A 13845-nucleotide genomic window follows, 5' to 3' on the forward strand; every position below is an offset into this window, starting at 1 on the left:
TTAAAAAATGATATGAAAAGAAATGTGAATAGAAGCAGAACATTTTATTTTCATAATGGTGGCACAGCAAAGTAGATTAATTCCCCATATACCTCCAGGTTGTATCACAGCAAACAGGACACAAGTCCCTGGGCCTTTAAGTGTCAGTCTGCAAATATGCACATCATGTTTATGCATTCACAAGTCAGGAACTGAGCGGAAATATTTGGATTATTCTTTCAGTGGGGACAAGTGAGTTCGTTTTCAAAGCACGGCTTATCACAGCAAGTTAAATGCATTCTTGGTGATGTGTGTCGGATTTCCCAAATGAGATTGTTATGGCTTGAAGGCAGCGAATAAAACAAACATCAGAGGAGCCTTCAGTCATTCACAGCTCATTTAAAACATTACTGAGGGAGGCCACGCTAATGAGGTCACCCCGTGTAAAGGAAACCACAGCTACTGAAACTGATTCCTAAAGGAACAGGAAAAAAACATAGTCAACATCGAAGTACTAACTAATAATACAAAAATAACAGCACCTCATGAGTGTAAAATAAAAACAGACTCAAAGTATGACTGCTGTCTCTTCACTCTGTCAAAATAACTGTACATAAGATCGACAAGATGGCATAAAAAAAATGTCTGCTTCCGGGTCACACCAGCCTCACTCAGTCTTATAAAAGTTGGATTTAAATGTCTCGTTGACCACCACCGCTGAAGTTGTTCCCTCATTCCCATGTAAAGTTTCCACCATCCACCCCGGCTAATGTCCCACTTTTAACATGAACACACATTCACTCATCTCTCCATGCTCTTTTCAGTAATTATGTATCCAAATCAAAGACATTGGAGGCTTCCTGTTCATATTTCGCCGGACTCTCGCTCCTCGGAGCTGGAACGCCGGTCCCGTTCTAAGGACAGGGATCTCTCTCGTTCCCTCTCGTTCCTGGCTGTGTCTACGGTGGGGGGGGACTTCTCCCTGTCTTCCCACTCGCCGCTCTCTGCCTTGTCCTCACGCCAACCCTCCACCGCTGCACCCACTCTCCCCTTGTCCTGGGACGGCGAGGGCTCTCCGTCGCGAGTGTGAGATGACCTTTCTCTGGAGGACCTGAGGAGAAACCAACAGCCGCAGATTGATCAACCTCAAGAAAATAATTCATGTTTTCAAAATTAAAATTGAAATATGTATTTTCATCCGAGGGAAGACAACTATACGACATGACGTCTGCTATCACTCGTTACATCAGAATCATAATCAAACTCTTTATTTATCCAAGAGAAAATGTGTTTTGTGACAGTTGTTCCATTCTATATTTAAATAAAAATGAATTGGAATTAGGTAAAAATGAGGGCGTGAATGATGACTTTTAAATGTAAAGCACTTTGATGGGTCATAAAGACCGGAGACAGCTCTACATAAAAGACAGTCCATTTACCGTTAGTTAAGTAGGTCCTAACCTGGTGATGCTTTATTTAAGTTTCAGTGATGAATAAAAAGCCACACCTCTTCCTTTTGCTCCTGTGAGAGTGGGAGCGTGAGCGATGCCGCTCTTTGTGTCGATGTTTCCTCTCTCGATCCCGATCGCCACTCCGTTCCCCGGCCCGCTCTCCACTGCGATCCACGGCCCGCTCTCCACTGCGATCCACGGCCCGCTCTCCACTGCGATCCACGGCCCGCTCTCCACTGCGATCCACGGCCCGCTCTCCACTGCGCTCCACGGCCCGCTCTCCACTCCGTTCCCCGGCCCGCTCTCCACTGCGATCCACGGCCCGCTCTCCACTGCGATCCACGGCCCGCTCTCCACTGCGATCCACGGCCCGCTCTCCACTGCGATCCACGGCCCGCTCTCCACTGCGATCCACGGCCCGCTCTCCACTGCGATCCACGGCCCGCTCTCCACTGCGATCCACGGCCCGCTCTCCACTGCGATCCACGGCCCGCTCTCCACTGCGATCCACGGCCCGCTCTCCACTCCGATCAACGGCCCGCTCTCCACTGCGATCCACGGCCCGCTCTCCAGCTTCTTCTCTGGAGCGAGAGGAGCGGTGGCGTCTTGAATGGTGTGAGGACGAAGTTCCCCCGTCCCTGGAAAAAATATTTCGATTAATAAAACTGATGTAAAACAAACAAAAAAAACATAAATTGCCGTAAGCTATCGATTCTCAGATAAAAGCATCCCGATAGATCTCCTCTTGATTTTAATTAAGTTGGTTGATTCTGGCCTTCACAATAGCTGGAGTCAAGACACGATAGCACTTCTATTAATTTAACAATGATTATGTTTGTATTTTGTTCGTGGCCATTGTGGTCTTAATGTCAGAGAAGGAAACCCAGAAATGTATTTCTTTCATGTCCAACAATCCTGCTCAAACTTTGATATGTGTGCCGTTACACCTCATGCATCAGATCCGTGTCAACCTCTGAACTGTGTACTGATCACTTTATACGTTTTTAAAATGTGTATTATTGATTGTGGTACAAATAGACATACCTGTAGCGTTCTCCACTTCTAGATCTCGACCTAAGACGGATAGGAAAACAAATCAGTTAGTTTCCAGCTGACACTGAACAGTTTATGTCTAAGCTATATGGTTGTAACACAACACCAATTAATATAAAAGGTTTCTGCATTTGTTTTTAAATTCCGTAAAAGATCATTTAACTGATGACAGTAATGATAATAATAATTCCTGATTTTCTTTTTTTCTGAGACGATTATCATAGTGTCAATTTCATGCCATGACGACTCCAGTAAGCAGCAACATTGGACGTTTTTCGCACCTTCTCCGCTCCTTCTCCCTTTCTCTCTCCCAGGTTTGCTCTCGTTCCTGCTCCCGCTCTTTTTCCCGCTCCACCTCCCACTCCCGCTCTTTTTCGTCATCTTTTTCACGTTCCTCTCGTCTTCTTGTTCGCATTCTTTCTTGTTTCTCTATTACGGCTTTCTGGAATTAAACAAAAAAAAATAGCACATACATAAAATGAATACCAGCAGCTAATGATGTTCTATGTTAGCTATAACACAAACAATGTAACATAACTGAGGGTTCTTATTTAAAAAAAATCAAGTGGGTTAGATAAGTAGTCATATGCATGCTAGCTCCAGTGCCCTTACCCTAAGCTTTTCAAGCTTCTCACGGATTTCTATGAAGCCGATGTGCAGTTTGCCCCCAAAGTGGTCAGCTAGACGACGATCGTTGTCGTGAAGACCGAGGTACGCAGAGCACACCTCGCACACCCTGAGTTTCTGTTGTTGAAAGCTGGAGGCTGGCATCGAGTTTCTGTAGACATCCTGAAACAACAAAACATTGTGAGACTGGGGAGCATAGAAAAGAATAATCTAACAAAAGACCCAGCATAAAGACACTAGAGATTTTAATTTGTATTTCATCATGCCTGCATTATAAAGAATGGACTTCATTGTAAGCTTTGTTGTGGTATATGACACGTATTAAAAAGTCACTCCTTTACAACTAAAAACATTGATTTCTGGAGTTACCAATTTTCGGAAACCTATTTGAGGTTACCGTTTAGTAAAAAAATGTGACAACGGGTCACTTAAGACTAAAAATCATTGTTTAACCTGCGCCTCTCAGTCTCACCGGAGCTCACTCCTGTTGGCACTAATGGTGCAAAGATTCCTTTTGAGAGAACAACTGATAAGTAGGGATGCTCCGATCGACCGGCCGATACTCACTCTCTGCTGATCGATCGGTGCTCTCTAAAAATGCCTATCGCGAGACCCGATCGCGAGACCCGATCGCGAGACCCGATCGCGAGACCCGATCGCGAGACCCGATCGCGAGACCCGATCGCGAGACCCGATCGCGAGACCCGATCGCATGACGTAAAATACATGACACTTTTCTCTGTGCGCGGCAAGACAAGCTCGCCAAAATGGCTTCACGGGTCTGGCAGTATTTTATGGTGTCCGAAAATGACAGTAAAATAGCGGTATGCAACGTGTGTGAAGCAGAAATCCTGCAGCTCCACTCGCTGTGACGGACCGGTGAGCGGAGCAAAACACACACTAATGGCGCATTTCCACTACAGGGCCTCGCTCGGTATGGCTAGGCCTCGTTAGGCCTTGTTAGGACTGGCTCACTTAATGCTGCGTTTCCATTACAGTTTAGTAGCTGGGGCAGTAACTATAGTAACGCAGTGTCACACTCTGGAACTCCCTCCCCAGCCACATCAGATCCGCCAACACTCTCACATCATTCAAACAATTCCTCAAAACTCACCTTTTCACTCTTGCCTTCAACTCCTAATCAACTAACCCCTTGCCCTTATTCCTCCTAGCTTAGCACTTTCTACTTTTGTTGTTATTTTGTTTCACTTGCTTGTAAGCGCTTTGAGCACCAGGAAAAGCGCTTTATAAATGTAATGTATTATTATTAGTGTAGGCGGAGCCGTGACGTCATCTTCAATGAGAACCACAGAAAAATAACATCAGCACTCAGAGCTCACAGCTCCTCATATCTGTTCAGAAACTAGACAAAAGTTAAACAAGTACAAACCACAGACTGCCTGTGTCATGGCGAATACAGTCGCTGGTTTATTTATGTCTGTATAGGCCGTTGTTGTGAGTGTGGACGGTCGGAGCATATACAAAGTTAGCATAGCCGATCTCCATTCAGAAAACAAGCATTTTAAAAAGGTTTTTCAACTGCCGTCTGTCTGCAGACTTGTCAAAGCATTAATTCATGGTTTTTAGTAACCGGTATCAGTATGTTGTTACTTCGGCATAATTTTGAAACGTGTATTACAATTAAATCACGGTCAAATATGTTAATTTTATTGTAGTTGGAGCCCCCTTGCCAGCGATTATCTCTCTAGTTTAGCATACTCAGCCCGACTCAGCCTGGTTGTTGGCCCGGAAAGAACCTCGATTTTATGGGGCCAGAAAAACTGTGAAATAGTACCCGCTAACCGGAACTACGCCAAGTGGAAACGCAACCAAAAACAGGCCGGGAACGGCACGCTTAAAGCGAGCTCCGCGCTGTAGTGGAAATGCGCCATAAGAGTTAGACCTTACACAATTAGCTATTTTATCTACCTCTGGAACAAGCTAAACTAATTATATTTATTCTTCACTGTCGGGTAGGGTTGGGAACCGAAACTCGGTTCCAGATGAGAACCGATAAGAAAATGCCCGGTACCGGGTACCCATACAAAATACACAATTTTGGTTATGCTTAACGGTTCCTAAACGCGGTAGACCCTGTATTCCACCGGGCCGTCTGCACCGCGGTGGAATACAGGGTAAGGGTGGACTGGCCATCTGTGTGTTCTGGAGAATCACAGAACGGCCGGTCGTTAGCGGGCCGGCTCGGTACGCTGACGGCTGGCACCGCCATTATTTTTTAATTTTTTAAATGGCATCATGTAAGTTGCACTGACAGCGAGGCTCCCCGCCCTCCCGTAGACAGTTCACGAGCTCAGTCACATCATAACACCAAAGATGGATCGCGGTAAACTCTCTAAAGTGAGGCTCCACTACACTAAAACATAAAAAGACAAGGCACAGTGTAATGCCTGTTAACAGCTTGCCACAGGCATAGCTCAGTTAAAATAAAGCACAGCTTTTGTGCAATACATTTGTATTGCATGTATATTTTTTATTTGGAAAAATGTCAGTTAAAGCTTAAAAGAATAAAGATATTTTTATTATCTAAACCAGTGGTTCTCAACCTTTTAACACCAAGTACCACCTGAGAAAATAGTTGGCTCTCCAAGTACCACCATATGACCAATGTTAAAATACAGTCTATGCACAGTTCATGCAGGACTAGGAGGCAAATGTATTCATAATAACATTATTTATTGTTCTCTCTCTCTCTCTCTCACACCACAAGTGAGAATATAAAGAACAAAATAATAACTTATTCTCACACAACAAATGTCAACTGTACACACATGTCATGTAGGCCTCCTGCAACAACCCACATCATAATAGAAAATGTCCTATTGGGAATTCAGTTCCACAATAATAATGAAGCCTCCAGGAGCAGATGAGCCTAAGGGCTAATAGCTCATCTTCAGTCTGCTGATGTTTGCTATTGCCATTTCTGTGGTGGCAAAGTAAAAAAGAAAAGAAAAAAGATAACAATTAAGGACAAGTGTGTGCTTTTTCAGCTTTTGACCTCGGTCACAGCCTTCTCTCCATTCTTTGAGCAAATGCCTCACTTCTCTCCTCCATCACAGCGTTGTGGCTGTGCATATCACTTTTGCGTTGCTGGCGGAGCCTGCGCTTGTGCTCGGTTGATGACTGTCCTCCTCCTCATTCACTTGTTCACTTTCGCTTGTAATATTCTCCTCTGTACCTCTTCTGAATACCTCATGTTTTGAGCCACGTTTTTAACATCATTCAGCTTTCTTCTTTCTTTAACTTGCTTGCAACGTTCGCGGGTAGTAAGGTCGTAATTAGCAACGCCAGAAATAAAAAAAAAAAAATGTTTTCGTTTCTAAATCTAAAAACAACAATAGCCTATTAGAACTAATTTAAACCAGTTTCAATTATCTCAAAAATACTGAAACGAATGAAAATAAGCTTGATAGTATGATTTATTTTGTAATTAATGTTATTCAATCAAGCCTCAAACTGATCACTTGTCCCTATAACCTGTTTTAAATTGAAGGTGTCTGAGGTCCTTACTGCTCTTGCAGTAATAAGTAGTGTACCTTAATGTCCCAAATGTGCACAATATGTGTCAATATACTGCTTTTCATCTTTTTGTTTACTTAGTTGTGCTTCCTGTATTTTATATGTCTGTGTTATGTGTAAAGGTTAAAGGTGGGGTAGGTATGTTTGAGAAACCGGCTCGAGATACACTTTTTGTTATATTCCATGGAATGCTCTTAACATCCCGATAGCAATGAATATATATATATATATATATATATATATGCTTTGACAAAAAACCCATTAAAAAATGTCATCTGTGGAAGCCGTAGCGCTGTACAAAGCACGACCAATCATTTTAGCCGGCCCGGCTAAAATAACTGGATGGCCTACCTGCCTGTCAGCCTTCCACCTGTGCACCAACTTATCTCGTGCCCTGATTGGTCATGTGCGTGTTCGTGTGTGTTGGAGGAGGGGCTCTGTGTTAGATTTTTTCCGGTTGTGTATTTTCAAATTCTAGCTCATTCGAGCTGGTTTCTCCAAAATTACCTACCCCACCTTTAAATACAATTTATATAATGTAAAAAATATATATAATATTTTTTATATGTCAGATTCCTCCACGTACCACTAGCGGGAGCTGGCGTACCACCAGTACCACAGGTTGAGAACCACTGATCTAAACGTTTGACCTATTTCTTTTACAATTTTGGAATTGAAACGGGGAATCAATAAGAACCGGAATCGATAAGCAGAACCGGAATCGGAATCGATACATTTCAAACGATACCCATCCCTACTGTCGGGTCCCTCATTACTGGATCAGTGAGCTGCATGAGACGATACTGACAGGCTGTCAGGAGAGAGAGAGAGGGAGGGGGAGAGAGGAAAAGAGAGCGCTTCCGCTCATTTCTCCCGTGTTATTATCCAAAGTTAATGTAAACTTGAATAATGTACATCATTTGAAAGTAATAATTATGTTAGTTGTTGTTTGTGGAAGCGCAAGTGAATGAGCCCCATTAACTGAGTTTTAAACATCACTTTGAATGGAAGATCCCCATAGCCCCCTGCCCACTCCCAAAACAATTATTTGTTTGGAGAGTTGTTATTGCAATTCCCGCTGGACACAACGTTCCCGAGAGGGAGAAAGGAAGATAGTGAGTGTGTGTATTAGAGAGAGACAAACACATTCACGCCTACAGTCCACTGAACGTGTTTGTTTTGCTGAAAGAATGTCATGATTGATAAGATAACAGACGTCCCTTATCTGTAAAGAGTAATGGTGGATATAAGTCCTGCTGTGGGTTTCTATACAGAGATGATTTGATGGGTTTGGATGAGTCATGCAGCTTCAGTCCGCAGCAGGATGGAGAGAAAGATCAACAATGTGCAGCGAGAGCACACAGAGAAAGTTAACATATTATTAATTAATGTCAATTTTAAATGTAAACACATTGCTAGAGTTTGATCTGTTTAAGTTATAGTACATATTTTAGGAGTGATTCATTATTGTTTCATTGAATAGTTTTTGAATTTCAGAAAATGTTTTCTTCTAATACCAGAATGTTATATAGCACTTAAATGCACTGGGTATTAAATGAAGATTTTTCTAAAAACCTTTACTTTTTAAAAGAGACATATTTTTTTCTCCTTTTGCATAATTGCTATTGCTTTTTTAATAATCAATTACAGCAATAAACTAGTCACAATAAAGCAGTTATTATCTCTCTGACCTCTGCTTCTTTCTTTAAGCCGCGGGTCTTCTCCACCATTTCCAGCACCTCCTGGGCTTCGTCTACGTTGCCTTCGCCCCCTAGCTGCTCCGCCCGGGCCAGCAGCTTCCCGATCTCTTCGTTCAGCTCGTGGACGCGTTCAGCCTTTTTTTATAGCAGCAGGAGAAACAGAGAAATAAATGAATTGCTGTTGTGAGAAATAATTTTAAAAGATACTCATTGCAAAGAGCACTGCATTCACAAAGACCTGATAAAGATCTCATGATCAATGTCATCAGTGGGTTTGTCACCTTTGCAGCCACTTCAGCGCTGATCTCATCCTGCGTCTCCACTAGTCTCTTCTTAGCCAGCTCAGTCCTGCGGTCGCAGTCAGCGATGAAGGACTGAAGATGTTCTGCAGCCTGGGAAACAACACAGATACTGTTTAAATAAATGGGTCTTCATTTGTGTAAAAAAAAAAAATGGAATAAACTCTACTTAGGTAACCTAAAACCTCCTTTAAAGAAAATGTGGATATGCTGCATTCAAAAGTCAGCAATACTTTTTAGAATTTGTACTATTAGCTGAGACTATATATAGTATATGTACAGTTTCTACCTGCTATTACAATCTGGTTTATCTGCTGTGCTCCCACTGCCCAGTCCTCCTTTTAATTATCTTCATTTTTTTATGCAGTCAATCTTAACTCAACAACAGCACTTAGAAAACAAACGTTAACATTCTTGTAAATGAAAGAGGCAAAAATAAAAAGCCAGAGTTGTTCACTTATTACTTAAATAGTAATGCTAAATAACATAAGTTTGTCACAGACGACAGTACAATCTGGGAATCATTAAACAACATTTAATCTTTAAACTAGTCAAATGTGTCAATTTTCTTAACAAAAACTCTGCTCCCACAGAGTTTACAATCACTGTAAGACAGCTTTGCTTTCAGCATGATCTGCTGTTTTGGAAAAGCATCTAGGAATTGACTGTGTTGGGTGGAAGCAACTTTAACTGCGACATCAACTACTGCTGCTTTCAGCTTCAAATTATGGTGTGTGTGTGTGTGTGTATTACTCACATCAAGTTCAAAGAAGTACTCCTGCTCCTTAGAAGCGATCTCGTAGTCTGCTCTCAGGGCCAAGTCATGGACCTTCATACACTCTCCCAGGTCCATTCTCTGCAGAAATCAGAAGGAAAAAGCCATGCACCGTGTTTGTACGCGTCATTTCACTTGGCTAAAATTTCTCATGCTGATAATTCCCTGAGGTCTTAAAGCAAATAAAAAAGCATCGCATAAGGGAAAACTTTTGAATCCCAGTGCTGTAGGGCTACATCTTTGACACAGACTGATTTTGTTTAGCTTTATACTCCTGCATTTGTGTTGACATTCGATTCATTTAAAGTTTGAGGGTTTAAGGTACAGAAAGATATTGGACAAGCTAAAAGTTACATCCAATTGTACAACCTTCTAGTACTGCAGATTTCTTCCCTTTTCACTTTCGGGGCCTTTGACCTTCAATATGAAGTGAAACATTGGCATTAAGGTCATATGAACAGAGTCGTGATCATCAATCATGATTACGTGCTATAATGACATGCTACTTGATCCTGAAATTAAATGAGACTTTATACAAATATGACTCCTACACTGCTCACACAATATACATGTCACATGTGTGCACGCTCAGACAGCACGTAGAGCTTGTAGGCATTGTGTCATTTTAGGTTAAATGAGCTGGATTAGAACACATATCAATGGCGGCCCTAATACTTTCATCACAGTGTTTATTATATTGCACTTTGTGTAGATGTTTTAACATGATACTCACAGTGCCAGACAGTATATCATGGGGGCATGAATCCAGGAGGTGACTTTTGCAGACTCGCTCATCTGAGAACTTGATTCTCTGCCGCATGGAATCTCCTTTATAAAAAAAAACAACAACACAAAAGCAAAAAGACGTGTTTAGTTTTCAGTCAGCCCACAAACCACAACACAGCACCATAAGTAGAGCATCTAAAACTCGCAATGAATGAGTCAAACATATGTTAACAGCTAATCCTAAAAGTTAGGTGCTTATATAGACGAATAAAGGAAAACATCTAGTGGAAAAAAGAGAGCCCACTGACTGTGATCAGCTCTTAAAACGTGTGTTGTACTATACGATAATACTCTATTGTCAGATCGAGACTGAAAGGTGTCTTCAATCACATCAGCTCCATTTGCAACATCAACAAGGACAACATATTTTACACAGTATACTATTTAACAGACTTTTATTTTTACACGCTCGAGACATTACACCGTACATTTGACCTGGGATTTAACTCTGTTGTTGAAGATATGAGCAACAACCTAACTTGCCATGCACACTGACACACAACAGGTAGCTAGCCGGTTAGCTATCCTCATGTTAGCTAGCGTGGTTTGCAGAGCATGCCTCACTGTCACTGACATCGGTTAGCTCCCCGGCTAATGCTAGCATCAACACACTGATCCGAAACCCCGCAGCGGCTCACCGTCTCTCCCCGTCCCCATGAGCTGGTCCAGCATCGCTCTCATCTGAGCCTGGGCCGACATGTTTCTGCAGGTTTAGCTAACTCCCAGGCAGCGACACACTTCACACATGCAGCCTCCTGACTACAGGCCTCGCGGCTCCACCACAGACCGCCGACCCTCGTACAACTTTTCCCCACGAGGAGGAACAGCCCGAATCCCGCTGGTGTGTACGTGTGTTTATATGTGTGTGTGTGTGTGTGGGTGCGTGTGTCTGTGTGTGGTTTCCGTTATAACAATGTTCCGGTTATCACAACACTTTCACAGCAGCTAAATGTGACTTTGTGACGCGGGACGGCTCCGGGTCGTCTGTTTGAAAACTGCTGGAGTCCCGTGTCGGTGAGTGGCGGTGTTAGCAGAGTAAAGCTCAGATATCTTTGCGCAGACAGGCCGGTGGGTGAGCTAACAGAATATCTGTGTATAAATAAGTAAACAGTTCTTCTGTAACATAACAGTTCTCTGACTGTGTTTCTAGCTGCTCGGCTAGAAGTTGGCAAGTTTATTCAACGTCCTTTCTTCCGCCTTTCCACTTCCCTCCCGTGCGCGTCTCCGCGGAGCGCGCTCTAGTCCCTCCCCCCGCCTCGAGGAAGTGCTGCAGTCAGCCTCGCGCACATCGATGGTATGGTGACGTTTCGCCTCTTGGAAAAACATGTTTATGATAAGAAAGATGTTGATGGTAAAATAGTGTATTTGCAATTTTTGTTTTACTTATTTATTTTATGTATTAATTACTACATTTACAAATGCTAATGGCCAAAAAGAAACAACATCACAACTCAAAATAGATCTCACATTGTTGACACATTACAGGGACTGAGGAATAGCAGTATACGTAAAACAGAAGACATTAATGTTTTAAATAATGTTATTTTATGTAATGTCCTAATGCGTTGTTTAAATATAGTAGAAATGGCGGTATATGCCTTTGGAGTCTTGAAGTAAAGTCATGATGGAAGTATTTGAATATCCTACATCCAACACAATAATTGTCGAAAACCTCTCTTTAGTTACTCGGGTGGATTATTTATTGATTAAAATCATCATACACACATCTAAATGGACTGGCACCTATATTATACTGACAAAGTCAACACTTAATATTTATTATGAAGAACAAAAAACGTAGAAGATTTTCATCGCACCTGATTTAATTTTAGTTTTGATTACAATGATTCACTTTTGCTGTTATTTCTATTTGTTGTTGATAAATAATATTTGTAAAATAAAATAAATTAACATACAGGTGAACCCACTTTTTGTTTGTGAAAATATAAGGCCTATCATAAGAGAAAATGTTTTAATATCGAACTGAAAATCCCACAATATTGTCACATGCGCATTCAATATCACTTTTTAACCTTACAAACGCAGAAGAGGCATTCCTCTTCTTCACACGAAATGAATACAAAAATAATGAATTGTTTGAATTAGATTTCCTAAACATCTAGTCAAGATCATGGGTCAGGAAGACCGTCAAGACGCGTAGCTAAGAGTCAACCAAGTCCCGCCCACAACGTCCCACCCTATCTATCACATTACTGGGGAAAATGGCGTCAAGTGCACTGCGGCTGCGACTTTTCACCCAAAATGCGGGTAAAATTAGCCGCAACGTCGGCTCGAAAACATCCAACATATCCAGGTCGACTCAGAGCAGGACCGTAGTATCAACGTCGTCGGGGGCAATCTTACCGAAACCGGAAAAAGTGAGTTTTATTCTGCTTTGGTTACCGAGTGAAAAACCAGCAAAAATATGACTGACAGTGTAGGCGGGACTTCAGTTTGGATTGACAGCAGTTGTAGCAAATTGAAAGACAGAACACACGCTGAGTTTGACCTGTCAGCCAATGAATGCATGTTTATACGACGTGCATTCAGGAAGTAATTACCCCTTATTTGTTAAGCCATTTCAATGGACATATTATGTAAGACATTTAAATAAAGTGCAAATGTAACCATTTGCCTCTGATAATATATTGTGTTTCAGTTGTATGGGAACTACACATCTAGTGTGCCATGTTGTCAAGGCAAGAAAGGTCGAGTACAGTGAAGCATGAGGCCTAGGGCCAAATTAAAAGGAATATCGCCAGAGACAACTGAGGAGACAACTAGATCCCACTGTCTCACAACTGCTAGACAATCTGCTCATATTTAAGGCAATATCCTGTGCCTGTGATTAGTCAATCCTTTGTACCTGTAACTCTAGAATAGATATTAGATATTTGTGTTGGACTTTCATTATAAACTCTTGTCTATAATCCCAAATCTGGACCAAAATACCATAGAGCAGAATGAGGGGATTGGTTTTGTTAGAATAGCTTGTGTCCCGGACGTCTTACATAAACTCTTAATTTTGATGTCACTTGACTATACCTCCTTATGTTTCCAGACACCATTTGGTCTTATTCGCATGACAGCCGTTGTGGTGCCTTTCTTGTACGTTGGAACTCTGATCAGCAAGAACTTTGCGGCTCTCCTGGAGGAGCATGACATCTTCGTCCCTGAAGACGATGATGACGATGACTGAGCTAACTCCAAACAATAAAAGGTAAAATCAAAGTGTACATTTACCACACCTACCTCACTGTAGCTTGGGCGTTTCATGCACAATCTTGTCCATGTGTTAAGGGTGTGTAAACTAAATGTCAAAGGGTGTAGTTTGTGGCATACTTGCAACATTGACAATGAGGTAACAATAGAAAGCTCATGGCAGCTAATTATTTTTACATTTACATCCACAGGGTGCTTTGCAATACTGACTGAGAGCAAACCAGCCGGCACAAGGAAGATGGGGCACACCCTAATATATCCCTCCACCTCCACCCTCTTTCCTCTGCTATTTGTTGCTTTCGCCATATTATTTTTTTAAATCTCATTTCATGTGAGGCTATCAAAACTACCAGTTATGCCTTCACTCTTGTTTGCATGTTTTTCTGTTAACTCAATAAAGGGAGTCAAAAACATAT

At 42.0% G+C, this 13845-nt stretch overlaps 2 protein-coding genes across 2 annotated transcripts; one reads left to right on the forward strand and one right to left on the reverse strand.

Moving 5' to 3' along the window:
- Positions 1-25: 25 nt before the first annotated feature.
- LOC117446083 (putative RNA-binding protein Luc7-like 1) lies at positions 26-11455 on the reverse strand. Its single transcript, XM_034082083.2, has 10 exons — positions 10846-11455; positions 10155-10249; positions 9404-9502; positions 8629-8739; positions 8339-8482; positions 3096-3272; positions 2765-2925; positions 2475-2504; positions 1487-2068; positions 26-1090 (listed from the first exon to the last, which is right to left on the reverse strand). The coding sequence occupies exons 1-10, from the start codon at positions 10904-10906 to the stop codon at positions 844-846; spliced, it is 1707 nt and encodes a 568-aa protein (XP_033937974.1). The 5' UTR covers positions 10907-11455; the 3' UTR covers positions 26-843.
- Positions 11456-12402: 947 nt separating this feature from the next.
- On the forward strand, positions 12403-13842 carry LOC117446102 (essential MCU regulator, mitochondrial-like). The gene is made up of 3 exons (XM_034082103.2): positions 12403-12585; positions 13269-13427; positions 13621-13842. Exons 1-2 carry the CDS (start codon positions 12430-12432, stop codon positions 13404-13406), a joined length of 294 nt encoding a protein of 97 aa, XP_033937994.1. The 5' UTR covers positions 12403-12429; the 3' UTR covers positions 13407-13427; positions 13621-13842.
- Positions 13843-13845: the final 3 nt, after the last annotated feature.

This window comes from Pseudochaenichthys georgianus, chromosome 1, assembly GCF_902827115.2.
Source record: "Pseudochaenichthys georgianus chromosome 1, fPseGeo1.2, whole genome shotgun sequence".
NCBI classification, from domain to species: Eukaryota; Metazoa; Chordata; class Actinopteri; order Perciformes; family Channichthyidae; genus Pseudochaenichthys; species Pseudochaenichthys georgianus.

Coding starts and splice junctions, on each gene's coding strand:
- LOC117446083 (XM_034082083.2), bottom strand. CDS start 10,906: ATGTCGGCCCAGGCTCAGATGAGAGCGATGCTGGACCAGCTCATGGGG. Junction 8,740..9,403: donor AGTACTTCTTTGAACTTGAT/GTGAGTAATACA, acceptor GTTGTTTCCCAG/GCTGCAGAACATCTTCAGTC. Junction 1,091..1,486: donor CACAGGAGCAAAAGGAAGAG/GTGTGGCTTTTT, acceptor GTTTCTCCTCAG/GTCCTCCAGAGAAAGGTCAT.
- LOC117446102 (XM_034082103.2), top strand. CDS start 12,430: ATGGCGTCAAGTGCACTGCGGCTGCGACTTTTCACCCAAAATGCGGGT. Junction 12,586..13,268: donor TCTTACCGAAACCGGAAAAA/GTGAGTTTTATT, acceptor TTATGTTTCCAG/ACACCATTTGGTCTTATTCG.